The sequence below is a fragment of the Balaenoptera musculus genome, chromosome 20 (assembly GCF_009873245.2).
Source record: "Balaenoptera musculus isolate JJ_BM4_2016_0621 chromosome 20, mBalMus1.pri.v3, whole genome shotgun sequence".
NCBI lineage: Eukaryota > Metazoa > Chordata > Mammalia > Artiodactyla > Balaenopteridae > Balaenoptera > Balaenoptera musculus.
This window is the reverse complement of record NC_045804.1, coordinates 33,958,047-33,985,259: the sequence shown is the minus strand read 5'-3', so window position 1 is coordinate 33,985,259 and position 27,213 is coordinate 33,958,047. Positions and strand designations below refer to the sequence as shown.

Here is a 27,213-nt window from a genome sequence, read left to right as displayed (position 1 = left end):
AGGCTGTGTCGTGTGGTGGAAAAAGTAGTAGTTGAGAACTCAGGACGCTTGGGTTTGGTGTCCATCACCATTTCTGTCTGAATCTGTATAAAAGGGGCCTATAGCGCTGCTTTAGTTCCCTCATTTGTAAAGTGCATCAAGTCTGGCCTTGGCTGTGAGCGAGCTTTGTTCCCCCTCAGGATTAGCGGCAAACCCTCAGATCCCCCAGCCGAAGCGTGCGCTTGCACCAACTGGCCTGGGCCTGCAACGGGCGGGGCTCTGCAGCGCCGCGTAGGGAACCGGGTTCCCGCCTCCCTAACCCAGCGTTTCCGTTGCCAGGGGAACTGGGGCGGCGCGCTTTCCGGCGCAGTCGCGCGCAGCGCAGCTGTCATGGCGGAGACCGTCTGGAGCACTGACACCGGAGAGGCCGTGTATCGCTCTTGGGACCCCGTGCGCAACCTCCGCCTCCGGTAGTCGCATCACCCCAGAGCCCCGTGCTTTTATGCTGTCAGATAATTAGAGCCTGAACTTCACTTTTTGTTTTCTGGGACCCCCACTTGCGTTTGCAGTCCTGACCGCTGTCACCTCGTCTCCCCGCGTCTCCCTCACTACCCGGCACCCTCTTCACTCACAACTTCCAGACCCACCGTTTCAGGACCCTGCCCCTCCCAAGTTTCTCGAGGCCCTGTGTCTCCAGTACACTCTCCCATCGTCTTCTTCTTAGGGCCCCGTGCCCCACTCACATCCCCTCTGTCGCCTACACCCCGCCACATTCTTGGTAGCCGTACCCTCTTCTGAGTTTTGTTTCCCCATCTTTGCTCTGCGTTCATCTCCTGGTTGAGTGTTTTGTAACGAGTATTTTGGGCTTCTCTTTTCCTGGCAGAGTCCACCTGCAAAGAATCACATCAAGCAACTACCTCCATTACCAGCCTGCTGCCCAGCCCGGGAAGGACCTCATAGACTTGGCCACTTTCAGGCCTCACCCATCCGCCAGTGGGTGAATGGTGGTGATGTGGCCGCTTGGGGATCTGGGGAAGGACCTAGGGCGGAGGTTACCTCTTAAGACAGAGTAGACCCAGGTCTATAGTCTGAGAAAAGGTATAGAGAGGTTGGGTTTATTGTCCAAGGTCACAGGGCTGGTAAATGTTGAAGCCAGGATTTGATCCCAGGCAATTTTAACTACTACATTATGTTGTGTAAAATTGAATAAGGCTTGATTCCTGCCATCAAGATGCTGATCCGAATTGTGGTCAAATGTAGGGAAATAGCAAATACCATACTTTAGATATGTTATAAATTTGCCTGTCAACCTAAATACCATTTGTGGCATTTTTTTTCTGAGAGAAAATATCGCTCCAAGCTTGAAACATACAACTAAACACATTTTAAAACAGCTTAAAAATTGGGGTCTGCTTGGAAAATGTACATATTAACACCATCTGTGATCTAGCAGTTTTCCTTATCTGGGAAGCCAGAAAAGTGAGGAAGAGAGGACAGTGTGTTTGTGTTAGGTCACTGGTCTCTCTGCTTTTGTTGTTTCTGTTCAAAAATATTCCTGGGCAAGAGTGTGAGCTGGCAGGTTGTGAAGCATGTGTCTTTGAAAAAGACACACTCAGCTAGAAGTGTGTATATTAGATTTGGTTCTTTAAAAAGAAAAATCAGTTATATGTCTTTCCTTTTCTCTCCTGATACTTGGTCTCTTAAGGTTATAGTGTTTGTGATTCTAGATATATGGCTTCAGGAATAGTGAAGATAAAAATGCCACAGTTCCTGTCTAGCAAATGTAGGCAATTGGGATTGAGGAAGAGCTATTCAGCCTATATCTAATAACTTTCAGCTCTTGACACTGAATTAGATCAAATAATTCCTGGAAAGCATGACTTCCTTTTATTCAAATCAGAGTAGTGATGAAGACTTCTTGGGTCCTAATCTTGGCTTCTGCACATATCCACAGCCTCTATAGAGTAAGTCTAGAGTGAGTGCTTCATAGATCAGTGAACTCCAACTGGTTTTGTGGCAAATATAAGAGCAGGGACTTTGGTTATAACCAACCACAGAGCAAGAAGTGGTGCTAGTTTGGCTCAAACATTTGACTCACTCTGTTGTCTTTGGAGGTGGACACCGCCCAGAGGTAGATGAAGAGGAGGAGGTCGTGATTGGATGGCAAGAGAAGCTCTTCAGCCAGGTGAGCCAGTGTCCCTTGTCTGCTCAGTCTGCCTCCCCCCGGTCCACCTCCACCTGACTAGTCACAGAGAAGGATTCTTGATGCATATTGCTGAACTGATTTCCAGAAAGCTTATAACAGTTTATACTTTCCACGGTTGTGCTTATGGGGTCAATGGAATATAGTGCCTGCCACTACCCAGTTTTATAATCCTGGGTAAGACACTTTTCATCTCTGGGCCACATACCAAAACAGCAGAATTACTGTTTTGATATGTCAATTCTGTAATAGCAGAATTGAATTAGACTATCACTGTGGTTCCTTTCAGCTCTAACATTCGTTGGCTCTCCTGTCCTCCATTAGTTTAGATAAACGGCAGTTGGCTATGAGAACATGTCAAATTGCATCAGCTCTATAGAACTAATTTGACCAAACTGTTATAGGAACAAAATTTGACATATTCTCAGTAGAACTCTGTTTCCTTGTGACCTCAGTTTGAAGTAGATCTGTACCAAAATGAAGCAGCCTGTCAGAGCCCTTTGGATCATCAGTACCGCCAAGAGATTCTGAAGCTGGAGCATTTGGATGGCAGGAAGAACCGACGCATCTTTACCTACACTGACTCTGATAGATACACCAATTTGGAGGAGGTAGCATTCTTTCCCAAGCACCGTAGCTCCCTTCACCTTTGTCTCCCTTAGCTTTCTGGCCTCTCTGTGTGTTAACTCAGAAACCTGTTAAGGGGACACAGAGCTTCTGGCAGCCAAGCTGGGGTAGGTGGGCACAGTCTGCAGGGGGTGTGGCTGCTGTTCCCTGCTCCCTCTGCTGGAGGGCCTGGGGGAGCCGGCAGTGTCTCTAATGATAGGCTTGCAGACCACAAACTGGGAGAAGCAGCCACTGGGTTTGACTTCCTCCGTGCATCATGAGATCAGACAGGTGGATGGAGTCTAGAACCATCTAGATAAAATTCATCATGGATTCAGCCAAAACTGAATATATGGGTTTGAAGAAGAATTCAGTACTGCGTAGGGAATGGCTTATATCCTCAATTTGCCTCTGACAGCACACCCTCATGGACTTGTTTTACATTTTCTTCTGCATATTCTGTCTTCTTAGTGAGATTTTAAACTCCTTGAGGGAGGGGAGTGCCTATATTTTCTGATTTTTGTCTATGACCTTGTAGATCTCTGCAAGGAGCCAGGTGTTAAGTGAATGTTTTTGAAAGGTTGATGCTTATATCAGGAAAGCTGTGGGTTGGTAGCATATAAAATTTGGGTTGTCTGTTTTGGTAAAGAAAAGGAAATTACAGGTAGTGTTCAGTTACCCGTGGGAGGGTTTTCCACAGAATACTTATGTCACACTTCACACCTGCCAGCCACCTAGTGATGTCAACATCTGCCAGGCAGACTCACCAAACTTTTTGTTGGTATGTGTTTAGAGATGGCAGGCTCATTTTAAGATTAGCATAAATAAATTCATTTCTCAAGGATAATGTGCTGCTACAACCTTCGGGCAAACCAAGGCTTGGTTGGGCTCTTCTTTGGGCTGTTTGTGCCACTGTGCCCTCCGTCAGCGTGATTGTGAGGTTCAGGTTCTGTGTGAGGTTTCAGAAGGAAGACTTCCCTCCGGGTCCTTGGTCCCACATGGCCCTGAGCAGGCTTACACTGGGCTGCTCTGTTTTCCCAGCACTGTCAGAAAATGACCACCGCAGCCAGCGAAATGCCATCATTCTTGGTCGAGCGAATGGCAAATGTCAGGCGGCGACGGCAGGACAGGCGAGGGATGTGAGTGCAAGTGTGTACAGGGCCGTGGCGGCCTCTGTGGTCCGTCCATGCCTGTGTTCTCGGTATGCCCACCACCTCGAGCATCCCGTCCTGCAGCGGGCCTCCACCTTCGCGTGCTCCCCTGAGCTCCTCCTTCAGGCTCTTCGGGGGGTGCCAGGGAAGTGACCCTTCCTGTGGTGTCTCCCAGGGAGGGTGGCATCCTTAAGTCACGCATCGTCACCTGGGAACCCTCAGAAGAGTTCATCAGGAACAACCATGTCATCAACACCGCTCTTCAGACAATGTACATCATGGCGGACCTGGGGCCCTATGGAAAGTGAGTGAAGCTTCTTACTGCCCAGCTCAGACCTTCATTCTCTTCTCCTGTCACTAACCATCACTCTCCTGTTATAGTCATCCCAGGTATATGGGAGGGAGGGATTTTTTCCTTCTTCTTTTTCTTTGGAAGAGAGTATTTTACCGTGACAGTTCTCACTCCAGCCTCTGTCCTCTCCCCTGATGTGTCCTGAATACCTCTTCCTCCTTCCCTGGAGGTGGGGCAGCAATCTTGAACCCTGGTGTTAATTCCCTGGTTTCTAGGCTTGGCTATAAGAAGTATGAACATGTCCTCTGTACTCTGAAGGTGGACGGTAATGGTGTGATCACAGTAAAACCTGACTTCACTGGCTCCAGAGGACCCTACAGGTGAGAAGAGGAAGAAAGGGATGGCGGAGACTGGCATTCCTTTCCTTGGCTTCACTTCTTGCCCCAAGTTGAGGAGATTCTCTGAAAGCCCTTCATCTGTTCTAACTTTTAAATTCCCAGCCAGTGGTTCATATTCTGTTCCAGGTCATAGACCCTTAGGACACTGGGCATCCTGTTCTCAGAAAATATGCACCTACACTGATTTGAAAGTGATACCTCTATCAGTGTAGTTAAGTGAAAATAATGCTCTGTGCTGCTGCATGTAGGGACTAATCAAAACTGGGAGAGATGAACTAGCCAGGTCTTCTCCTCTGGGTTGATGTTCCTCCTCTTACGTCTTAGAATAACGGAACTGTAAATCGGCTCATCCCTGGGCTGGGGCTGGAGGGCCCATCTCCTATTTTCTGAGTTAGTCCCTTTGTGGCTTTGACCTTACAGAATCGAGACGGACGGGGAGAAGCAGGAGCTGTGGAAGTATACGATTGACAACGTGTCCTCCCTTGCACAGCCTGAGGAGGAGGAGCGGGAACAGCGTGTGTTCAAGGACGTAAGTGCTGGTTCATTCCGAGAACCAGAGAGCTGGGAGCTGAGGCCGCAGTCGAGGTTGGGTCAGCAGGTGCAAGGCCTTGCTCTTAGTGGCCTCCCCTGACTTGGGAAGCACTGCTGACATATCAGATATAAGGTTTCGATCCTATTATAAGATCATGATAATAATGGTCATTTATTTGAGCATTTACCATGCTCTGTGCTAGGCCCTGCACATACTTTATTTCATTTAGACTGTACCACAAGCCTTTGAGATGAATATTTTTATTATTACCACTTTATAAATGAGGAAATGGAGATCAAGAAGCTAAGCAGTCTGCCCAGGGTCACGTAAGTGCGAGAGCCAGGTTGGTCCCAGACCAGGGGACTCCAGAGCCTCTGTGCTTCACTGTCAGATGTCAGTGTCTGGGATGCTTAGGCCTCCAGCTTTCTGTGGCATTTCCCACTCCTGCTGCTTTTCTCCCTCCCGTGCAGATCTGAACCCTGGTCTGGCTGGGGTCGCACCTTGAGTTTCAGTGTGGTTTGTTTCCTCAGCTCTATGGCCGGCACAAGGAGTATCTCAACAGCCTCGTGGGCACTGACTTTGAGACGGTGAGTAGCTGGGTTTCTGTAGCCAGAGCGTTCTGACTGCAACTGAGTGACAGTTCTCTCCTCAAGGTCCCAAAGACATACTCTTCAGTGGACAAAAGTAACAAATAACATTTAGAGTATAGTCCTTGTTATGTTTTTGAAGCGTTGCATATTGATATAGAAGTGTTAATGCATAGGAAAAGGTCTCAAAGGGCACACACCCTATGGGTGGCTTTCTCTGGGGAGGGGGTGGGATTGGGAAATGGTAGATGGCTATTCGGTGGTGAGAGGGACATGTCAGGAATGTTTACTTTTTATTCTCTAAACTTAGGTGGTTTTGAATTTTTATCAGTGGGAGTGCATTCATGTATTACTTTGTAATTAATTTTAAATAAATATAAAGATGAAAAGTGTCTTCCTTACACTTCATGTAGATATTTCTCCTAATGCCCCATAGAGAGGGAGGGGTGTCATTTCTGTTTGTCAAATAGTTTGGCTCTTAAAACAAAACAAAAGAGTTTAAGTCTTTACGGACTTAACTTTGTCTTCTCTTATTCCAGGAGTTCCATTTCTAGATCTGGAAACAAGGAGAGAGTTACCTGGTGGTCTCCCTCTCTCTCTCTAAAAAATTAACTTTCACTATTTTTGTGCTGTGTTAGCAACAGATTTTCGGTGTTAAAAAGTTAGATAAGATAGATACACAAATAATTTAAAAAGGAAACTTCCTCGTTTCTTGACCTCCCTCTGGAGGGAGCAGGGCTCTCTAGCCTCTTGCTGCACGGCAGCAGGCAGCTGTGGAAGCTTCTCTTGGCCATTCTTGCAAATTCCCCACACTTTGTCGCCTTCCCCACCATTTAAATTAGGTGCTTTTCCCCTTACGTTACACACTTTTAGAAATGAAGGAAACAGATTTGTGCAGAAGTGGCAGGTGGGGAGGAAGCGGGATTAGTCACACACCTGGATCTGACGTCCAGCGTCAGGTCCTCTGGGGATTTACGGGCAGGCTGGAGGAGAGGGGTCGCTTCCCTCAAGACCTCCTGATCTGTCCCCCCTTCTCTCTACCTCAGACGGTACCAGGTGCCCTCCGGCTCTTTGTAAATGGAGAGGTAGGTAAGTGTCTTACCAGACAGAAGTCCCTTGATGCTTGGCAAGTGCCAGATTTAGCTGTGGAGTAATCCTCCCCGCCCTAGTAGAGGCCTTGGGTTGTCCGCAGCACTCGGGAGACTCAGGCATGTGTCTTTCCTGGAAACACAGAGAGTTCCTGGCCCGTGAGGGACTTGCTTCCACACGTGGGTGGGCCCTTCAGGACTGGGGCGGGTGTTAAGGGTGATAGGAGGATAAGCTGAAACAGTTTCCTGTTTTCTTAGTTTCAGCCCAAGGCTATGAGTTTGACAATCTTTACGTCCACTTCTTCGTGGAATTGCCGACTACTAGTAAGTAATATTCATTCATAAGTCTCTCTTTTTACCCATTCTGACAGTTTTCCAGAGGCATTCGGTCAGACTTCCTTCCCCACTCCTCCACTGAAATTGTTACTGTTCTTTTCAAGGTCATAGATCACTTCCAAGATGTGAAATCCTGTGGTGACGTCTCTGCCTTCACCCTACTTGGCCTCTCAGAAGCATTCACCACAGCTCACTTTCCTCACTGAAACTCTCCTCTTGGCTTCTGGCTCTGTGCTCCTCTCTTCTCTCTCATTGGTGGCTCAGCGGCCTTCTTGGCTGTTTCCTCATCTTCTGTTGATCTAAAACTATTAGAGTACCCAAGGCTGGGCCTGGCCTTCTGTGACTCTCTCTCCACAGTCTTTCTAGGTGGCCTCATACATCCTGTGGCTTCAGTACTGTTTGTATGTCTCAGACTCCCAGATTTCTCTCTCTAGCCTTAGCCTCTCCCCTGAACGCCACACTCATGTCCACTTACCTCTTTGTCGTTCCTGTTTAACGTGACCAAAAGCTTCTTGATTCCCCCTCTTGCCTCAAACCTGCCCTCACGGTCTTTCCCATCTTAGCAGAATGGCAACGTCATCTACTTAGTTTCTGATACCGGAAACCTAAGAGACATCCTTGATTCCTCACTTTCCCTAGCTCCCTACCGCCATTCATTCTATCAGCAGTTCTTGTCAGTTCTGTCTCCAAAAGATGTCTTGAATCCTCTATTCTCTCGAGGACCCTGGGCCAAGCCACCGTCATCTCTTGCTTAGGCCAAAGCATTAGGTTTCTAATTTATCCTCTCGCTTCCTTTCTTGCTCCCTCTTACGTTTCATTTGCCACGTACACCACAGCCTAACTGAGCCTTTAAAATGTAAACCAGTTGTGTCTCTTTTGAACTTAAAGCCCCAACAGCTTCCCTTCCCACTTAGAGCAAAATCCAAACTCCATTCCCTGAACGAGCTGGCCCCTGCCTTTCCGTCCCTTACAACATTGCAGTTGTAATTTCTGTTCTTGAACAGGCCAAGTTCATCCCCACCTCAGGGCCTTTTCAGGGCCATTTCCTTTGTCTGAAAGCTTTTGTGTCCTGTCTTTGCACGACTGGTTCTGCTTTAGTTTAGGTCTCAGCCTAAGTGTCACCTCTGAGTGGTGTTCCCTCACCACCCCGTCTAAATGAGCCTCCAAGCCACTCAGTGTCTTCACCCTGTTTTATTTTTACTTTAGCATTTATTACTACTTGATAGTGTTTTGTTGGTTGGTTTGTTGTCTATTCCCCCCTCCCACCCCCAACTGGAATGGTAGCCCCATGAGAGACAGGAAGCTTTTCTATCTGGTCACCAAGATGTCCCCAGTGATCGGTCATAGCACATAGCAGACACACAGTGAATGTGAAATGAATGATTGATTGCATGAATGAGTGAGTGAATGGAGAAAGGAACTTTGTCTTTTTCTCAACTGCTTGCCTTCCTCCCCGTTGACTTACTATATGTGGTCTTTGGTTTTCAGGCTGGTCAAGCCCAGCATTCCAGCAGCTCTCAGGAATAACACAGACCTGTGCCACCAAGTCCCTGGGAATGGTAGGGCAACGAGAAGGGGCACCTAGAAGGGAACAGGACTGCTCGGGGGAAGGCATCTGAAGATTATCAGGCTAACGTCCTGGGGAAGATTCCAGAGCTGGGTCCGGCCCTTCACTGTGGGCTCTGCAGGGATGCCTGGTCCAAGGGTTCTCTCTGCCTTTTTGAGAGTGGTAGCAGCTCGGGTTTGGGTGTCCCTTCACCTGTCAGCCTTTTATTTCCTACCTGGGGTGATAGTTTTTCTTTTTCCCTTGGGACGGTGACCTTGTCGTTGGCTACAGGGAAAACAGATTCCAAGTGGGCCCTTGTCCACCCCATGGCACTGAGTATAAAATAGCATTCCTCTTTTTTAGGATAATGTGGCTTACTTCTCCTACCCGTTCACGTTTGAGGCCTCCTTCCTCCACGAGGATGAATCTGCCGGTGAGTGGCCCAGCAGGTGCTCGGCCTTGGGGCTCCTCAGACAGGCCCTGTCCTGGTGAAGGCCCCCCGGACCTGGCCGCTTCTCCCCCTTGGTGCAGGTGCTCTCCCGGCATGGCCTGTGCTCTACTGCGAGGTCCTCTCGCTGGACTTCTGGCAGAGGTGCCGCGTGGAAGGCTACGGGGCTGTGGTGCTGCCTGCCACCCCAGGTGACCTCTCATCCCTGCCCTTCCTGTGGCCCATGTGCCCTAGCTCCTAGAAACAAGACTAACACTTCAGAAGATTGGACCACTTCCTGTGAGGAGTAGGGATGATGGGGAATTAGAAGCACTTAACTTGCAAGATTCCTTGCTCCTTTTGAGGAAATGTTCCCCCTCTGTTAGAGACGGCTGGGTGAAATGACAGCTAACTGGGAAGTTGAGCAGCTCTGGGCTCTGCTTCCGGCTCCTCTGATCTGACTCGTGGCCTTGAGGGAGCAGCCACGCGGCAAGACGGGCTCTCGGTGGGTGTGTATCGAGTGGATCAGCGTTCCTTTTGAAATAATAGCCGCTGTCTTCTATTGTGCGCCAGGCAGTGTGCTAAGTGCTTCTCATTTAATTCTCCCCACCACTCTGTGAGGCGTAGGTGTTGTTATTAGATGAGGAGAATGGGGCTCAGAGAGGTTGAGAAACTTGTCCTGGTGCCCGGGTAATAACTGGCAGAGCTGAGATCTGAATTTCCATGGGATTGATTTTCAAGTGGGTACCCTAAACCATGATGATGACCTTCACCAGAGGTCAGGCCATCACCAGACCAGGTGTTTTGGTGGTGGCGAGGCCCGTGTCATTGCCGGGCAGTCAGCAAGGGACCACGTGCCGCTTCCGGCCCCATTCTCCTCTTCCTGCGCAGGCTCACACACCCTGACGGTCTCTACGTGGAGGCCCCTGGAGCTGGGCCCGGTGGCTGAGCTGAGGAGGGTTTTCATCGGCGGCTCTCTGGAGCTGGAGGACCTCTCCTACGTGCGGGTACCAGCAACCTTCAAGGTGACTTTCGTCTTTGGGGAGACTTCATGCTGGGAACTTATGTCCCTATCTCTTCTGGAATACGTGGAATCTGGCTTAAGGCCTCTTAATTGTTCATTGCTTCATCATTGCTTAGTCCCTTCCTTCCTGTGGCTTAAGCGGGAAGTCTCGGCCACATCTTGCACCAGGTACAAACATCACTGCTATCCTAGGAGAGCTCTGGAAAATAGTACACTTAGAGGTCTCCCCTGGTCCCTGTCGGAATAACTGGCCCCTCCTTCCAGCCCATCGCTGAGTCCTCAGGAATCAGAGGATTGGCAGGCAGCTTATAAGACTGCTGATTCTCGAATGAGGTTGGAATGTTCCGTGATTTACAGTTGGGAGGTGATGGAATCTGGGTGTTGGGATGAAGTTTCCCCAAAGAACTGTTCTCCCCAAGAATGGGAATAAGAATGGGAGTGAGGCCACTGTGGCGCCTGGGGTCTAGGAACCAACAGAAGCCTGACGTTAACCGGATGCCGCAGGGGGAGCGTCTGAGCCGCTTTGGACTCCGCACGGAGACCACAGGCAGTGTCACCTTCCGCCTGCATTGTCTGCAGCAGTCCCGGTGAGTGGGCCTGGCCCCCCGCCTCGCGGCTCCTGACCCTGAGGGCTGCAAGAGCAGCCATGGCCATGTGGCGGGCTCCCCCGCAGGGCCTTCCTGGAGTCCAGTTCTCTCCGGAAGAGGCTGAGGAGCGTGTTGGACCGTCTGGAGGGATTCAGCCAGCAAAGTTCCATTCACGGTGTGCTAGGTAGGCTCCCCCCACCCAGGCCCAGCCACACCCCCCTCCAGCATCCGCGTGGGCCCCATTTGCCCCACACCATGGCAGCTGACTCCTGTGTCTGCTTCCCTCACAGAAGCCTTCCGTCGAGCCCGGCGCCGCATGCAGGAGGCCCGAGAAAGCCTTCCCCAGGACCTCGGGAGCCCCTCGGGGGCCACGGTCTCCTAGCTCGCTGCAGTCCTGGCCCGCCGTGCACGAGGACAAGACGAGTGATATCCAAGGCCTGGGCCCTCTTCGTCTTTCTGATTAGAGACCCCGCTGACCTGCTGAGAACCGGAAGAGCTGAGAATCCCGGGTTGGCCCCCCTGCCTGATCTTCAGCTGCTGGGTGGCAACAAAGCCAAAGACCCTGTGGCCCCCATATGGTCCCTGTCTTCATATGTCAGCCACTGCAAGTGACCATCGCAACAAGACAGGCTTTTTGGTTTGAGACCAGTTTTGGGGGGAAGCCCAAAGTTAGTTCTGTCCTCGACACAGCCTCCTTTCCAGCCTGTCTCACGGTCTCAGTGGCAGAGAGCAGCAGTACCTCCTGCTCCACACCTGCTTTACACATGGAGGCCTGAGAAAGAAGGCAGACAAGAGAGATCTTACATTCCTGGCCCAGGAACCCAGCCTCCTCTTCCCAGGGTGGCTTCCCCTTCCTGCTGGGGGCTTGTTTCTGTAGTAAATGAAGGCTGAAGGCAGTGCCCAGTCCTTTCTGCTAGCTAGCTGTCATCTTTTATTGTGTTTTTTGTACATAAAAACTTTTTATACTGACTGACGTTCTGTCGGCTGGTTTTCTGCTCGGGTCGCTTGCATGGCCAAGGGACCTCCTTGGTCATGGTATTCTCCTTAATGTTGGGGCCCCTAACGCTGCTGCCCTTCCCTGCCTTTTCCTACTCCACAGTGTCTCGATGCTCTAAACTCAGCCCCCAGGAGAGGCTTTAAGGTTAGTGCCAGCTGTGTCTTAGCAGCACTCCTCTTAAACATCTGGAGCAAAGAATGGGACTGAGGTCCAGCCCCCACCCCTGCCCCCCCCACCGAGCCCAATGCAGAAACCAGCTTCTGCCCTCATGGGTGCTTTATTGGTGGAAGCAGAGTGTGCTGTGCAGCCTGAAGGCTCCAGAGAAAGACCATGGGGCGGCTGGAGGCTGGGACTCTGGCCTTGCAGTCATAGGCAGGGGTCAGGGACAGGGTGGAAAATAGATGAAAGTGGCTGGAGACGAAGATGACTCTTCTTGCCTGGGCCTCAGGACCCCCTTGCTTGGCTCACGAGCCCTTGCACCTGGAGCTGACATGTGACCTAATACATAAGAGGCTCGCATGGCAGGAGGGTTCATTGCTGCTGGGAGCCCTGGCCGTCACTCCCAGCCAGAGAACCAGCTCTGAGCTATAACCAGCAAAAGCATCAGCAGGAAGCAGTTGCTCCAGGGGAGGAGGTAGCCTTGTGGTCTTCCCCAGGTTTCCTTGTCTCCAAGGTCTCCAAGGTCAGAGGCTTGGGATGGACTCCTGTGGAAGCAGCACAAGTGGGCAAGTGCGGAACTTGCTGGATGTCCAGAGATTGAGCTGTTCTTAGGGTGTTGATGACCAAGCTGAGGCTAGTTGGATACTTCCTAATTGCCCCTCAAAGTCCTGGGCCCTGGGATTAACTATCAACCCAGAGGCTAGCATACTGGGAAGCCACTGTGAGAGCATGATCTGTTGCTAGAGACAAGTTCTGTTGTTTCTGCTTAGGGGCTTGAGAGGACTCAGCGGTCCTGTCCAGGGAAGGAAGTGAGGGCCTGACCCAGCCCAGGGCTGTTGGAGGAGGTCCCCCTTACCTGCAGAAGCCTCATCTGCCTCTCCAGGCTGACAGGTTCAGGCTGGGGATGCAGGTGCAGGGCACAAAGCCCTGGGGGTAGATGTTGGCCCTGAAGATGTCCCTCGGAACGGTGGTGATACCAGTGTTGTCACACACAATTCGAGACAAGGAGATGCGGCTCAGGGCCCTGCGCTGTGTCTTGGTGAAAACACCCTGTTTCTGCCACCAGAAACTACCAAGACAGTGGAGAGATGTGGGTGAAGTTTGGCAGGGATGAACAGGAATGAGCACCTGCTGTGTGTGAGGTACTTTACATACATTATTTCATTCAATTCTCCAGAATCCATGCAAAATAGGTATGATTCCCATTTTATAAAGGAAGAAACAAGTTCAGCAGTCTAGTAAATTGCCCGGTATTAATTGCACAGTAATTTAAGTAGCCAGGACTGGATTTGAACCCAGGTAAATGCCAAATCCAAATAAGAAGTCAAGTCTTAAACCACAAGCTTATTGGAGGGAAACCAGATTTAGCTTTGGTGCCCATGTTTTCTGGGATCCTTAAGCCTGGAACAGTGAGGCTGAGAAGTCTCTCTCCTGAGTTAAAGGTGCCTCCAACTCGGGCAAGTGCTCTCTCTGCCTCTTACCAAGCTCTCCAGGGAGGAGCTCCTGGTCTCGGATCCTGTGTACTTGGAAGAGATGAAGCTAAAAAGAGTACTTTCTCTCATTTCTGAGTCTTGAAATTCTAGTGCTTTTCTGCCCTGCCTCTGGGGCTGGTCCCTTTTAGGGTAGGGGCACTTACCTGTCTCCATTTCGGGCTCTTCTGAACTGGTTCTCAAAAAGGCAAGCCAGAAGAGGCCCCACTCGGGCCCCTGGCAAAAGAGGCTCTGCGATGGCCCCAGTCCGGATGTCAATGTTGTCAGGTGTTCCATAGAGATTCAGGAACTTCCTTGCCAAACCCTGGTTTTTCAGAACCCGGCTAAGCTGTGCCAGATTCCGGGGCTGGGAGAGCCTGCAGAAGCGCCTCCAAGCATTGTACCCTGTAGGGAAAGGGGACAGGAGCAGTTTAGTCTTACCCCTGCAGATTCCCATTAACTTCTGCTCGCCGCGATTTCTCCTGATGGAGCTCTGTGGTCAGGCAATATTGGGCAGAACAAAATCCCTGCTGGCAGAAGAGGCCTTGAACCTTCCAAAGACCAAACCACTGCCCTCTTAATTTTCAGTGCGAGCGGACAGCCATGCTTTGTGCACACACTGAAGAGTGTCCTAATGTAAGAAGCTGTCGTAACCCAACACTCACAATCACAATGATATTATCGTGGCATTAATCAGGCACAAGTAAGACATTACCTAGAACAGAAAAGACTCTCAGATTTGTAGAATGCCCGAATGAATAAATGAGTGAATGAACCAAGAAATGAAAATCATGGATAAAATTTATCTACTCAGAAGAGGACCACATGCTGTATGATTCCATTTATATGAAAGGTCCAGAATAGGCAAATATGTAGAGATAGAAGATTAGTAATTGTCAGGGGCTGGAGTGGGGATGGGGAGTGACTATTATTACTAGGTTTCTTTTGTGAGTGATGAAAATGTTCTGATATTAGATATGATGCACAACTCTAAATATACTAAAATCATTGAATTATATACTTTACATTGGTAAATTGTGTGATATGTTAATTATATCTCAATATAATTTAAAATTAAAATTTTAACTAAAATTAAAAAATTTTTTTCACCTACTCAGAAACTAACAAAGACCACACTGATTTCTCAGCCATCAGGATCCCACACCAGGACAAGTCACGTGATATGATGGGGACCATTAAGATAGGAGGAAGATAGCTTTGCCATGACTCAAAGAAACACCAGCCCAACGTTGTCCATTGAACTACAACTCCCAAACACCATCCCCCAAGCTGAACAAAGGAAAACCATATAATGTTTCACCATTACTGAGCACTGCTGTGTGGATATCTCTCAGGATCCTCACATTTTTGTGAGGTACTTTGTAATCCCCATGTTATCAATGGATATTCGCTGAGCTTGAGCAACTGTGACTTTTCCAAGGTCACCCCACCGTTAAGTGGAGTTCAAACCAGGCCTTCCAATTCCAAATTTGGGAAGGGATTGGAGGAGACTGCAAGAGCTATGATCAGTACACTATTTCTGGGACAGTTTAGAGGGTACAGAAACTCACTGTGTGGCAACTTGGGCAGCTAGCAATATCAGATCTCCAGCAGGGGGCACCCACGACACTAGCTGTCAGGAGCACCCAAGCGTAGGGAAGGAAAGAAACTCAGGTTCTTGAGTGCCTGCTGTGTGCCAGCCAGGGGCTGTGTTAGGTGCAGTAGAAATTGCCCACCCTTTATTATTCACGGCCAAAAATTAGCAGAGGCAGATGGGGCTTCGGGTTGTATTTAGACAGGGAAGTAGGAGATGGGGAGAGGGAGAGATGAGCGAGGCTGTGGCCAAAGCCTTCCCCTAACATCGTGGATTGAACAGGGGGACGAAAGGAGAAATTTTGAAACTGATTCGAATTTTACTACTTCCTAGTTATGTGGGCTTGGGCCAATTACTAGATGTCTCTGAGTTTATTTCCTCATTTATAAAAATGTCTGTCACAGCTGCTTTTCAAGGTCATTGGGAGGACTAAAAGAGTTAATATCCATTAAAGATCCTAGCAAAGTGCCTAATTTTTCTTATTTCCTGGGATAAAGTCTTTCTGTGGCCTCACCAAACAACCAAGGCAGTCTTACCTTTACTCCACCTGTTCCCTGCCTCTCAGGCTCTTTGCCCAGTTAGAGCCAAGAGCCAGTTTCTATATCCCTGGAACTGCCTCCCTGGATCTTGCCAGGGTGGTGGGGCATGGAGCAGCTCTTCCCTGCCTTTTAAAGCCACTGTTTTTCTCTACTTGGAAAGTCCTGATCTCCTTTGTGTCCTGTGTCCTTCAGCTCCTGCGTCCAAGTCCTGGTCCTGTTGTGACCCTAAAGCTAGAGACCCTATGGAGGATGGAGAAGATGTGGCAGAACAGCAACAACGAGGTCCCAGGGATGCTTTGCTGCATCAGCCTCAGCACATCCTATAGACAGTCCCAGTCAGAAAGGAGGCGCCAAGGGTCTTCTCTGAACCCTCCCCCCGACCAACCATCACCAGCAACCCTGCTCTGGGGAAGCCTGGGAAGGGGCGGGCAGCCCCCTCACCTGGGAGGCCATGGTCCCGGCTGCGTTGCATGTTGAGAGCTGCCAGGTCCAGCCCGATCCTTCTCACTTGCTGAAACAGCCGTTCCCGGAGCTCATCCACTAACATGGAATCTTGACGGTTCAGCTTGGCAGGGGTGGCCATGAGGCCTCGGAGGATGGGGTCGATGCCACCTGGTGGCGGGGAATATGAGCAGCACAGATTGGACCAGCCTCCTGGAAGCCCCTAGGGTCATCACATGATGCCAAGCTAGCTCAGAGCTGGACAAGCCAGTCACTTACATTCTATAATGTTTGTGTCCGGAAACAGTGGCCTGGGTGGACATGAAGGGAGCTGGAGCCGGCAAGAAAAGCAATCACCCCCACTTCTCCGAGAAGGAGTGGAAGGCAAGCTCCTTTCAGGACCACAACCACCAGTCTCCTCCCCTTTTAGAAATCCTCTAATCGTGGAGGGGATGGGAGGCCCGTGACTGAGGGTCTTGGTGGCACCTGCCTTGTTTTCACTTGCTTGGGGAGATGATTAGCAGTAGCCTGAGCAGTAGCCTGGCCTCCGGCACTAAGCTGGGCCCCACCCCCTCGCCCTGTCTGCCTCTGGAAAACCTGGTCACCTTCGTGCACGATTCGCCAGCTGGCAAAGAAGGTGGAGCTGAGTGGGACCCGCGAGTTGGGTGCTGAGGCCTGGTACCGGCTGTCCAGGCGGAACATGATGGGCTGGATCATGGTGTGGCCGAAGCGGAAGGCCAGGGTGAAGACGTTGGCCACACGGGGGTCTACATTGGAAGAGTACCCCTGGTAGGGCCCCAGGGTTTTCCTAGCCCTGGCCTTGCCCAGAACCAAGGGCAGAAAGTCCCGGTAGGTGATGATCTGGAAGAAAAGATGGAGGAGGAACGTTACCTTAGTCGCCACCCACCCCACTCCCTTGCCTTTGGACAGACCTTTTGCTTTTCGAAGGGCTGCTCAGACATATTGATTCTTTATTGGCAGTATGTCAAATGTGGTGATGTTAATTTCCCATTGTCTGATGGAGATACTGAGGCCCAGAGAGGCTGGGTGACATGAACGGGGTCACAGAGAGAGTTAGTGGCAGTGTTGGGGATACAGGTCGGATCTCAGGACCACTCCCAATCACCCAGACCTAGCTGACTTGAGGCACATCCCCCAGGATGGCTTCTCACGCCAGATTGCCTTCTAAGGGATGCTGGGACCCAGGGCCCCCCACCTGGACCATGGCCCCCACGATCTTCCGAGCCTCCTGGTACAGCTTGTCACTGGTCCACTGAGGATTCAGGTGTCTCAGCTCAGTTGCCAGCCGGTTGTGCTCTCGCACAAAGAGGGTGTGCATGGCTGCCAGTTTCGGGGTTTCGGTTGACCGGCTGTCACCTTGAAAACCCCAAGTTCAGAGTCACCATAGTCCTTCCCAGAGCAATGTCTTTCTGCTAAGGCAGACAGAGCTCTGGGGACTAGAAAGAGGTGGTGGGATTTTGTGACCTGGGCCAAATTCCTGGCCCTCATGGACCTCCATCTCCTCAGCTGTGCTGTGAGGCTCCACTGACAAACACAATGGGCCAGGAGTGGGAGGACAGTGGAGTCTCGGGTCCCTAAGTTACTGGAATGAGCTTGCGTGAGGTGGCCCAGGGCAGCTGCTGGTCTTAGGCAGGAACCCTTTTGCCTAATGATTCTGCTCTGCAGGATTACCAGATCCACAGCTGGTGGAGGGTCCTGGGTGACTCTAGGAACCTGTCCTGTGGGTTGCATCCTTCTGCACATTCTCTTCCAGGGGCTGGACCTCTCCCCAGCTTTGGGCTTGGTGTCATGCTACCCTCCCCAGGGAGCCCCATGGAAGGAGAAAGAAGGAAGGTTGGGCAGAGCCTGTTCCTGTAGCCAGACCTTCTCCTAGAGGCCGGGAAGGAAAGTACATTCCTGAAGGTGGCCTTACACACAGTCATTTGCTGGCTTTGAACTAAGCCCTTGTATGTGGTCTTATTCAATCTACTCTTAAGTAAACCTCTGGTGAAGGTGCATGCCGCTCTTGCCAGGAGCAAAGAAACATACAATCCTTAGAAAAGGGGCTGGAGCTGACTCCCTGCAAAGGAGGTGGTGGAGCAGAGTGGAGAGAGCCCAGACCTGGCCACTACACTGACTTAAGTCCTCACCGTGGACTCTGCCATCTGACACTCTGCTCTGGAGCGCATTAGTTATCTTCCCTGAGTGTCTCATCTGCAAAACGAGGGCGCTAATAATGCTCTCCTTTCAGGGCTGCTGTAAGGATTAGAGATGGCACATTTAAATATATTAAATAACCAGAAGCAATGACCATCGTTATGATAACCAGCATGGGGGGGCAGGGGCAAAGACCCCCAGGAGAGTTCAGATTATGCATCCAGAAGAAGGTACCAGGTGACAGTGTCTAGCAAGAGCAGGGGGGAAACTGAAGATTCTAAGGGAATTTAGCCCAGAGAAGAAAAAAATATTTGGTGGAAGTGAAAGCTACTTTCAGGTAATTAAAGAGGCTATTACTGTGTGAAAGATAGAGCTTTTTCTCTGAGGTTCTAGAAGCATGATGAAGAGCCACAGATGGGCATTGGATCAAAATGGGGGGGGGGGAGGGGCTTTCTGCAGTCAGCGCCGCTCCAGATGAACAGCAGAGGGGGTGAGTCCCTTTTCACCGAAGAGAGTCAAGTGGTGATCTCCGGCCACACGCCGGGTTCACAAAGGGACTCCTTCCAACTTACTGATTCTGGGAAGACTGTGCACAGATCTGTGTGTCTAATATTGAGGTCTGAAGCCATGCACCCCCATCGAGTCCCACCAGGCTTTCCCAACCCAGAACCCAGGGACTGGGTGTTTCCTCCTTCCGACCCCCGAGTCTGACCTGCCAGGAAGCAGGGGATGTTCGCGGTGCGGTTGGTGAGCAGGCAGGGGTCTTCGTGCAGATTGTCGAAGGGCAGCAGTGCCCGGCCTTTGTCATGGAAGCAGGTGTTGACGGCCAGCAGCCCCAGCTGGTTGGTCTGGTTGCGGAGCCGCAGCGCGAGGGCGTCCTCGCTGCCGTACACCATGCTGGCATCCACGAAGGAGGTGAGCGCGTTGATCTGGTTGCGGACTTTGTTCTTGTTTTGGGGGCACGAGGGTGCCGAACGGAAGAAGGGGATGCAGTCACACTGGTTCATGATGCGGGGGTCATTGGGCGGGATCTGAGGTGGAAGAGGAGCCAGTGACACTGGGGCCCCTCCCGAGCAAGCTCACTCCTCCTGGTCATCCCCCACCTGCTTCAAAACCTTGCTCAAAACTCCCTTTTTCCAGGAAGCCCTCCTTGACTCATCCAGACTCACGCTGCTCACCAGGTCATCTGAGCATCCTTAGCACGTTGTGTCATAGAGTCATGAAAAGTTAGAAATGGACGAGGCCTTAGATCCTCATTTTACAGGTGGGGAAACTGAGGCTCAGAGAGGGGAAGTGACAACTCGTTAGCGGGAGAGGAGGGATTAGAACCTAGTTCTCCTGACATGAGGCTTGTGCTCCTTTCATTCCATTCAATTCAACAGACATTTCCTAAGCCCCTTTCTGTGCCGGGTGCCTCGGAGACTGTGAAGGTCGAGGAAACCCAGGACAAGTTGCAGGAAGCTGGCAATTCAGTGAAAACAGACCTGCACATAGAGTAATGTACCTCTAAATTGAGGTGGCATTTGCTATGCTTGGTTTAAAAGTCAAGAGCTAGGGAGACCTTCAAGATGGCGGAGGAGTAAGACGCGGAGATCACTTTCCCGCAAATACATCAGAAATACATCTACATGTGGAACAGCTCCTACGGAACACCTACTGAACGCTGGCAGAAGACCTCAGACCTCCCGAAAGGCAAGAAGCTCCCCCACGTACTTGGGTAGGGCAAAAGAAATAAGAAATAACAGAGACAAAAGAATAGGCACAGGACCTGCACCAGTGGGAGGGAGCTGTGAAGGAGGAAAGGTTTCCACACACTAGGAAGCCCCTTCGCGGGCCGAGACTGTGGGTGGTGGAGGGGGGGAGCTTCGGAGCCATGGAGGAGAGCCCAGCCACAGGGGTGCGGAGGGCAAAGCGGAGAGATTCCCGCACAGAGGATCGGCGCCGAGCAGCACTCAACAGCCCGAGAGGCTTGTCTGCTCACCCGTCGGGGCGGGCGGGGCTGGGAGCTGAGGCTCGGGCTTCGGAGGTTGGATCCCAGGGAGAGGACTGGGGTTGGCGGCGTGAACACAGCCTGAAGGGGCTAGTGTGCCACAGCTAGCCGGGAGGGAGTCCGGGAAAAAGTCTGGAGCTGCCAAAGAGGCAAGAGACTTTTTCTTGCCTCTTTGTTTCCTGGTGCGCGAGGAGAGGGGATTCAGAGCGCCGCCTAAAGGAGCTCCAGAGATGGGCGCGAGCTGCGACTATCAGCGCGGACCCCAGAGACGGGCATGAAACGCTAAGGCTGCTGCTGCCGCCACCAAGAAGCCTATGTGCAAGCACAGGTCACTATCCACACCGCCCCTCCCGGGAGCCTGTGCAGCCCGCCACTGCCAGGGTCTCGTGATCCAGGGACAACTTCCCCGGGAGAACACACGCGCCTTAGGCTGCTGCAATGTCACGCCGGCCTCTGCCGTCGCAGGCTCGCCCCGCATCTGTACCCCTCCCTCCACCCCACCCTCCGCCTGAGTGAGCCAGAGCCCCCGAATCAGCTGCTCCTTTAACCCCATCCTGTCTGAGTGAAGAACAGATGCCAGAGTGCGACCTACACGTAGAGGTGGGGCCAAATCCAAAGCTGAACCCTGGGAGCTGTGCGAACAAAGAAAAGAAAGGGAAATCTCTCCCAGCAGCCTCAGGAGCAGCGGATTAAATCTCCACAGTCAACTTGATGTACCTGCATCTGTGGAATACCTGAATAGACAACGAATCATCCCAAAACTGAGGCGGTGGACTTTGGGAGCAACTGTAGACTTGCGGTTTGCTTTTGGCATCTAATTTATTTCTGGTTTTATGTTTATCTTACTTTAGTATTTAGAGTTTATTATCATTGGTAGATCTGTTTATTGATTTAGTTGCTCTCTTCCATTTTTTTTATATATAGATATATATATATATTTCCTTTTTCTCTGTTTGTGAGTGTGTATGTGTATGCTTCTTTGTGTGAGTTTGTCTGTATAGCCTTGCTTTTACCATTTGTCTTAGGGTTCTGTCTGTTTTTTGTTGTTGTTGTTGTTGTTTTTACCATAGTTTTAAGTGCTTGTTATCATTGGTGGATTTGTTTTTTGGTTTGTTGCTCTCTTCTTTCTTTCTTTTTTTTTATTACTTAAGATTTTTTTTAATTTTTAATAAATTTTTATTTTAATAACTTTATTTTACTTTATTTTCTTTCTCTCTCTCTTTCTTTCTCTCTTTGTTTCTTTCTTTCTCTCTTTGTTTCTTTCTTTCTTTCTTTTTTTCCTCCCTTTTCTTCTGAGCCATGTGGCTGACATGGTCTTGGTGCTCTGGCTGGGTGTCAGGCCTGTGCCTCTGAGGTGGGAGAGCTGAGTTCAGGACATTGGTCCACCAGAGACCTCCCAGCTCCACATAATATCAAACGGTTAAAGCTCTCCCAGAGATCTCCATCTCAATGCTAAGACCCAGCTCCACTCAACGACAGGCAAGCTACAGTGCTGGACACCCTATGCCAAACAACTAGCAAGACAGGAACACAAACCCACCCATTAGCAGAGAGGCTGTCTAAAATCTTAATAAGGTCACAGACACTCCAAAACACACCACTGGATGTGGTCCTGCACACCAGAAAGACAAGATCCAGCCTCATCCACCAGAACACAGGCACTAGTCCCCTCCACCAGGAAGCCTACACAACCCACTGAATCAACCTTACCCAATGTGGGCAGACACCAAAAACAATGGGGACTATGAACCTGCAGCCTGCGAAAAGGAGGCCCCAAACACTGTAAGTTAAGCAAAATGAGAAGACAGAGAAACAGAAACACACAGCAGATGAAGGAGCAAGACAAAAACCCACCAGACCAAACAATGAAGAGGAAATAGGCAGTCTACCTGAAAAAGAATTCAGAGTAATGATAGTAAAGATGATGCAAAATCTTGGAAATAGAATGGAGAAAATACAAGAAACGTTTAAGAAGGACATAGAAGAACTAAAGAGCAAACAAACAATGATGAACAACATGAAAAATGAAATTAAAAATTCTCTAGAAGGAATCAATAGCAGAATAACTGAGGCGGAAGAACGGATAAGTGACCTAGAAGATAAGATAGTGGGAATAACTACCGCAGAGCAGAATAAAGAAAAAAGAATGAAAAGAATTGAGGACAATCTCAGAGAGCTCTGGGACAACATTAAACGCACCAACATTCAAATTATAGGGGTCCCAGAAGAAGAAGAGGGGAAAAAAGGGACTGAGAAAGTATTTGAAGAGATTACAGTTGAAAACTTCCCTAATATGGGTAAGGAAATAGTCAAAATGGCCATCATCAAAAAATCTACAAACAATAAATGCTGGAGAGGGTGTGGAGAAAAGGGAACCCTCTTGCACTGTTGGTGGGAATGTAACTTGATACAGCCACTATGGAGAACAGTATGGAGGTTCCTTAAAAAACTAAAAACAGAACTACCATATAACCCAACAATCCCACTATGGGGTATATACCCTGAGAAAACCATAATTCAAAAGGAGTCATGTACCACAATATTCATTGCAGCTCTATTTACAATAGCCGGGACAAGGAAGCAACCTAAGTGTCCATCAACAGATGAATGGATAAAGAAGATGTGACACATATATACAATGGAATATTACTCAGCCATAAAAAGAAACGAAACTGAGTTATTTGTAGTGAGGTGGATGGACCTAGAGTCTGTCATACAGAGTGAAGTAAGTCAGAAAGAGAAAAACAAATATCGTATGCTAACACATATATATGGAATCTAAAAAAAAAAAAAAAAAAAAAAGGTTCTGAGGAACCTAGGGTCAGGACAGGAATAAAGACGCAGATGTAGAGAATGGACTTGAGGACACAGGGAGGGGGAAGGATAAGCTGGGATGAAGTGAGAGAGTGGCGTGGACATATATACACTACCAAATGTAAAATAGATAGCTAGTGGGAAGCAGCTGCATAGCACAGGGAGATCAGGTCAATGCTTTGTGACCACCTAGAGGGGTGGGATAGGGAGGTTGGGAGGGGAGGAGATATGGGGATATATGTATACGTATAGCTGATTCACTTTGTTATACAGCAGAAGCTAACACAACATTGTAAAGCAATTATATGCCAATAAAGATGTTAAAAATTAAATAAATAAATAAAAGTCAAGAGCTAAAGGTATAATAGGAAGATAGGGGACAGTTCCCCAGAGGAGCTTGAGGAAGGAGCCAGCCAGGGGCCCTCACATGTCACGTCGCGAGAACGTTGCCCTACCCAGTAGGGGCGAGTGAATGTGTGTGTGTGTGTGTCTGTGTGTGTGTGTGTGTGTGTGTGTGTGCACAGAGGGTCCCCTCTGTCCCCAGCTGAGGCTGTGCTCCCTGGAGCCCGTCTTTTCTTCCCTAGTGTCCCGCACCATCCTTGTCTCTCAGCTGAAGGAGAGCACCGTGCTCACAACCCGATCCCAGGAAATGGTGAGAACTGCAGGGCCCTCAGACCACCCCAGGAGGGAGAGAAGGGCAAGAGCTAAGAGACCCTAAAGACTTCCCCTGTTGGAAAGGGACCCAGGGGTCAAGGCTAGTCTCAACTTCTTCCCCTTCCGTGAGGCCAGCACCAGGACCTCCTGGCAGGTTGCCCCCCACCCCCCACCCCCAAACACACACAGAACCAGGCGTCTGTGCCGGACTGTGCATCTTGTCTCTGTCTGATACTCCAGCGTCACAGGCAGCTCCTTAAGGCAGGTGCACTAGGTGCCAGATGCCCAGCCCCAGCTCTCGGCCAGAGGTGGAGGCCACATCAGGAGCCTGGGAGTCAGGGGTAAGTACCTTGATGGGGAAGCAGGGGGGCAGCTGGGCACAGGTCCTCTCACAGTCGACGCCCACAGTGAAGGCCACTCTGGCTGGGGACTCAGGGACGAAGTCCAAGTCGTGGTCAATGAACTGGCCCCACTGCATGAACATGAGGGACCGGCCCTGGTCGGAGGTTAGCCTCTTGCTGGGGAAGCGCACGATCTGGTTGGAGACGGCTCGGACCTGGTGGGGAGATAGATCAGCGTGGGGCGCTGACTCTGCAGGGTGTCAGAGCCAACCCAGGACTCAGGGGGTGGCAGGTTGCCCCTGCTGGAGTTAGTACAGTCTCTCCTCCTCCCCTGCCCTCCCCTCCCCTCTCCTGCTTTGTCCCACTTCCTATGTGGCTGTCATTCCTACACGGATGCTCTCCAGCCCAGCTCCTGAGGATTCCAGGAGTAATTCCAGGAAGGGGACGGGCCAGGTTGGCTGGCTCAGACCCCACCAGCTTCTCCAGAGAGATAAATAGATCAAACTGATAGATCAATTTATAGACTAATGGATAATTAGATGGTAGAACTGATTGATAGATGCAAGGATTGGTTGCTAGGCGACGGATAATAAATAGAGAATTGGATAGATGGAAAGACCAACGGAAGAAAAATTGATAAAGAGATGTTGATAGATGGGTAGATGACAGATTGTTATTTTGGCACATGAATAGAAGATTGATAAATTGTTAAATATGAAATAGTTTAGGTCAATAGATAGAACTACATTAAGATGTATTGCTCCTTATATTTAGCAAGGTACTCTGACATGAATTCTTTCAGAAAAAACAATATTGTAATGGCTAGCATTAATATATCACATCCTACATGGATGTTTATATCCAGGACTTTATTTAATAGACACAACAGTAATATTAAGTGGGTTTTACTGCCGTTTTACAGCTGAGGAAACTGATTCAGCTGGAGTCCTTGCCCAGAGTCATCAGCCAGCCTGTGGGAGAGCCTGGTTCGAGCCCTGTCCGACTCCGGGCTGAGCTTTTATTCCCCATGTTTAGAAGAGATGGAACGTCCTCCAGCCCCTCAGCCCTGACTCACAAGGGGGAGGAGGAAGCCGTTGCGCCTCTTGCCGGGGGTCCAGCCGAAGGGGAGAGACAGCCCGTCCTCATACTCGGCTGGCAGCCAGCGCGCCAGGGCCTGGTTGGAGGCCCCCAGCCAGGGTCTCTTCCTGCAGCGATGGGCGGGCTGGGGTCAGCAGGGTTGGGAAAGAGAGGAGGGAACTGGGCCCCACCAGGTCAGGTGCCGCCCCAGCACCCACTTGTTGTTGCATCTCCCAGTGATGGTGCGGTACTTGTCACAGCACTTCTCGGCTTCATCCTGGGCTGCACAGCCACTGGCCTGGGACAGCAGCCTCATTTGGGATTTCGTTAGCACATCTGGGGGTGGGACAGTGGGCAGGGTTCTAGCTTCTTCTAGAGCTGGTCTGTTCTGTACCTCCCATCCCTTTCCCCTCTCCCCTCCCAACACCCCAAGGCGTGCGCCCTGCAACCCCCTCCTGGCTTCCTTCCACTCCACAGTACCAGTGACATTGAAGGATCTGGACCCCTGGAGTTGTAACTTCTCTTCCAGCAGTCCCAAGGCCACATGCATATAATCGGCAGCCTGAATGACTCTCCTGGTGGCTGCTACCGGTTGTTTGAAGTAGGACAGGAGGTCCATGGGGCTGGCCAAGCCACTGTGAAGGCGCTGCTTGATGCTGCCCAGAAGAGGAGAAGTGAGGGCTGGAGAGAGGAAGCAGACACACCCAGCAGAGCCCCAACCTGGGCAGTGGACAGTCAGCACAGTGTGAACAGACAGAAGGATGGATAGAAGGGAGGCTCTCTACCGACATGGCACTGCCCCAGGGTGCCCAGGGGCAGGTGTTGGGTGAGATGACCTTGGCTGGAGTCCATCCATCCCCCATGGTCAACCCTTCCAGGCCCACGCAGTCCCCAGACCCAGGCTCAGGCCCACCTCCTCTCAGTCTGATTGTAGGCGGCATCCACTAGCAACTTGGCCTCTGTTATGCAGCTCTGGACGACCGAGGTCTCCACCACCCTAGGGGAGGCTGTTCAGGGGGAAGGAGGCTTAGGGTCCAGGGCAGCCACAGGTCCCTCAGACCCAAGTGCTTCCCCCTCCATTGCCCTCCTCCTTGGCTGTCCAAGGGGCTATTACCTGGGGTGGTGCCCTCAGAGAGCCTTGCCAGGATGAGGGTGGCTAGGAGCCCCACCAGGGCCAGGAGCAACTTCATCTCTGCAGTGAGACCCCAGCCACAGGGAGGTAAGCGATCACACGGGTGGGTGTCCCCTAATGCCTTCTCACCGAGAGAGGATGCTGAGCTGACCTCTCACCTCCTCCTGCTCTTCTGCGGAAGTAGCTGGGAAGGGACTTTTATAGCCTGTCCTGGGGGAGGGAGGGGAGCTCTGGGCCTCAGAAGCCCAGCCTCTTGAGGTGGAGCTCTGGAACTTCCCTCTCATTTTGGGGGGAGTTGTGACACTGAAACACCCCACTTTACCCCTCACCAACATGGAGACGTTCTTTCATCTGCTCACTCCATCCCCAGCCTCTTTGCTATCGAGTTCACTGATATATTTCTCCCAGGGCCCAGAGCAGTGCCTAGAACACAGATGTCGCTCAGTGAATACTTGCTGGGTGTGCCTCAGAAGAGCGCTGCGCCTGGTCCTGCCCCTAACTATTTGTATGGTCCTGGGCAAGTCACTTCCCCTCTCTGAGCCTCAGTTTCCACATTCCTAAAATGGGACTTGGGCTAAATCATAGGGAAGGCCCCTCTCCTCCTCCAACAGGGCAGAAGCTGGGTCTGCCTTACTGTCGTATCTCCCCAGCCCCCAGCACAAGGCCTAGTATTCAGTAGGTGCTCAGTAAGTTGATTGAGGGGATGAATGATGTGGGATCAATGATTCGGTCCCTCCCCCTTGCTCCAGCTCTCTCCAAGATGCAGGGGAAGGTGAGGTGATGGTGGAAGCAGGGCCTAGCAGTGAAAATTAAGGTGCTGCCTCATGGGCCATTTGGGCGACACAGTGCGATGTCACCGGGAAGCACCCCGCAGAGTGATGGCAGCAGGCTTCTGTGCAAGCTGAGGACCTGCCTCAGGCTTAGCGCTTCTCTGCGTGCTTCTTCAGTGCACGTCAGTAGCAGGTTTGCACCCCGTGCTGGGTGTAAATTCTGACCTTCTATGTGCTTGGTCAGCAGTGGCTTCCCTAGAGGAGGTGGTGGGCTCCGCCCCACCTGGGTTTGGACCCCACTCTGCCACGGCCTGCACCACCTT

At 50.7% G+C, this 27,213-nt stretch overlaps 2 protein-coding genes across 7 annotated transcripts; one reads left to right on the top strand and one right to left on the bottom strand.

Annotated features, from left to right (window-relative positions):
* Positions 1-353: 353 nt before the first annotated feature.
* On the top strand, positions 354-11,726 carry MKS1 (MKS transition zone complex subunit 1). Of its 6 annotated transcripts, XM_036837901.1 has the most exons (18): positions 354-449; positions 863-972; positions 2,094-2,164; positions 2,638-2,793; positions 3,830-3,927; positions 4,115-4,243; positions 4,507-4,611; positions 5,050-5,158; positions 5,692-5,748; positions 6,795-6,837; positions 7,095-7,160; positions 8,661-8,731; positions 9,082-9,151; positions 9,250-9,357; positions 10,037-10,170; positions 10,674-10,756; positions 10,843-10,940; positions 11,047-11,726. In XM_036837901.1, exons 1-18 carry the CDS (start codon positions 370-372, stop codon positions 11,136-11,138), a joined length of 1,680 nt encoding a protein of 559 aa, XP_036693796.1. In that variant the 5' UTR covers positions 354-369; the 3' UTR covers positions 11,139-11,726. The 6 variants fall into 6 exon arrangements, 4 of the variants coding, with proteins under 4 accessions (XP_036693796.1, XP_036693798.1, XP_036693797.1 ...); XM_036837903.1 differs by lacking the exon at positions 9,250-9,357; XR_005017930.1 differs by having other exon boundaries at positions 356-449; positions 10,037-10,337; positions 10,674-10,940; positions 11,047-11,095.
* A 288-nt stretch (positions 11,727-12,014) lies between these two features.
* EPX (eosinophil peroxidase) lies at positions 12,015-26,187 on the bottom strand. The gene is made up of 13 exons (XM_036837304.1): positions 26,103-26,187; positions 25,902-25,995; positions 25,469-25,644; positions 25,207-25,324; positions 24,987-25,116; positions 23,920-24,126; positions 18,825-19,143; positions 17,172-17,332; positions 16,561-16,816; positions 15,956-16,126; positions 13,549-13,786; positions 12,769-12,981; positions 12,015-12,457 (listed from the first exon to the last, which is right to left on the bottom strand). Exons 1-12 carry the CDS (start codon positions 26,176-26,178, stop codon positions 12,780-12,782), a joined length of 2,148 nt encoding a protein of 715 aa, XP_036693199.1. The 5' UTR covers positions 26,179-26,187; the 3' UTR covers positions 12,015-12,457; positions 12,769-12,779.
* Positions 26,188-27,213: the final 1,026 nt, after the last annotated feature.

Bases quoted from the DNA above. Each gene is read 5' to 3' on its own strand.
- EPX (XM_036837304.1), bottom strand. From the start codon at position 26,178: ATGAAGTTGCTCCTGGCCCTGGTGGGGCTCCTAGCCACCCTCATCCTG. The intron at 25,645-25,901 runs GTGGGCCTGAGC...TCTTCTGGGCAG, and splicing joins TACAATCAGACTGAGAGGAG to CATCAAGCAGCGCCTTCACA. The intron at 12,982-13,548 runs GTAAGTGCCCCT...CTGTCTTGGTAG, and splicing joins AGAGCCCGAAATGGAGACAG to TTTCTGGTGGCAGAAACAGG.
- MKS1 (XM_036837904.1), top strand. From the start codon at position 370: ATGGCGGAGACCGTCTGGAGCACTGACACCGGAGAGGCCGTGTATCGC. The intron at 8,732-9,081 runs GTAGGGCAACGA...CCTCTTTTTTAG, and splicing joins CCACCAAGTCCCTGGGAATG to GATAATGTGGCTTACTTCTC. The intron at 10,171-10,842 runs GTGACTTTCGTC...GCTCCCCCGCAG, and splicing joins GGGTACCAGCAACCTTCAAG to GGCCTTCCTGGAGTCCAGTT.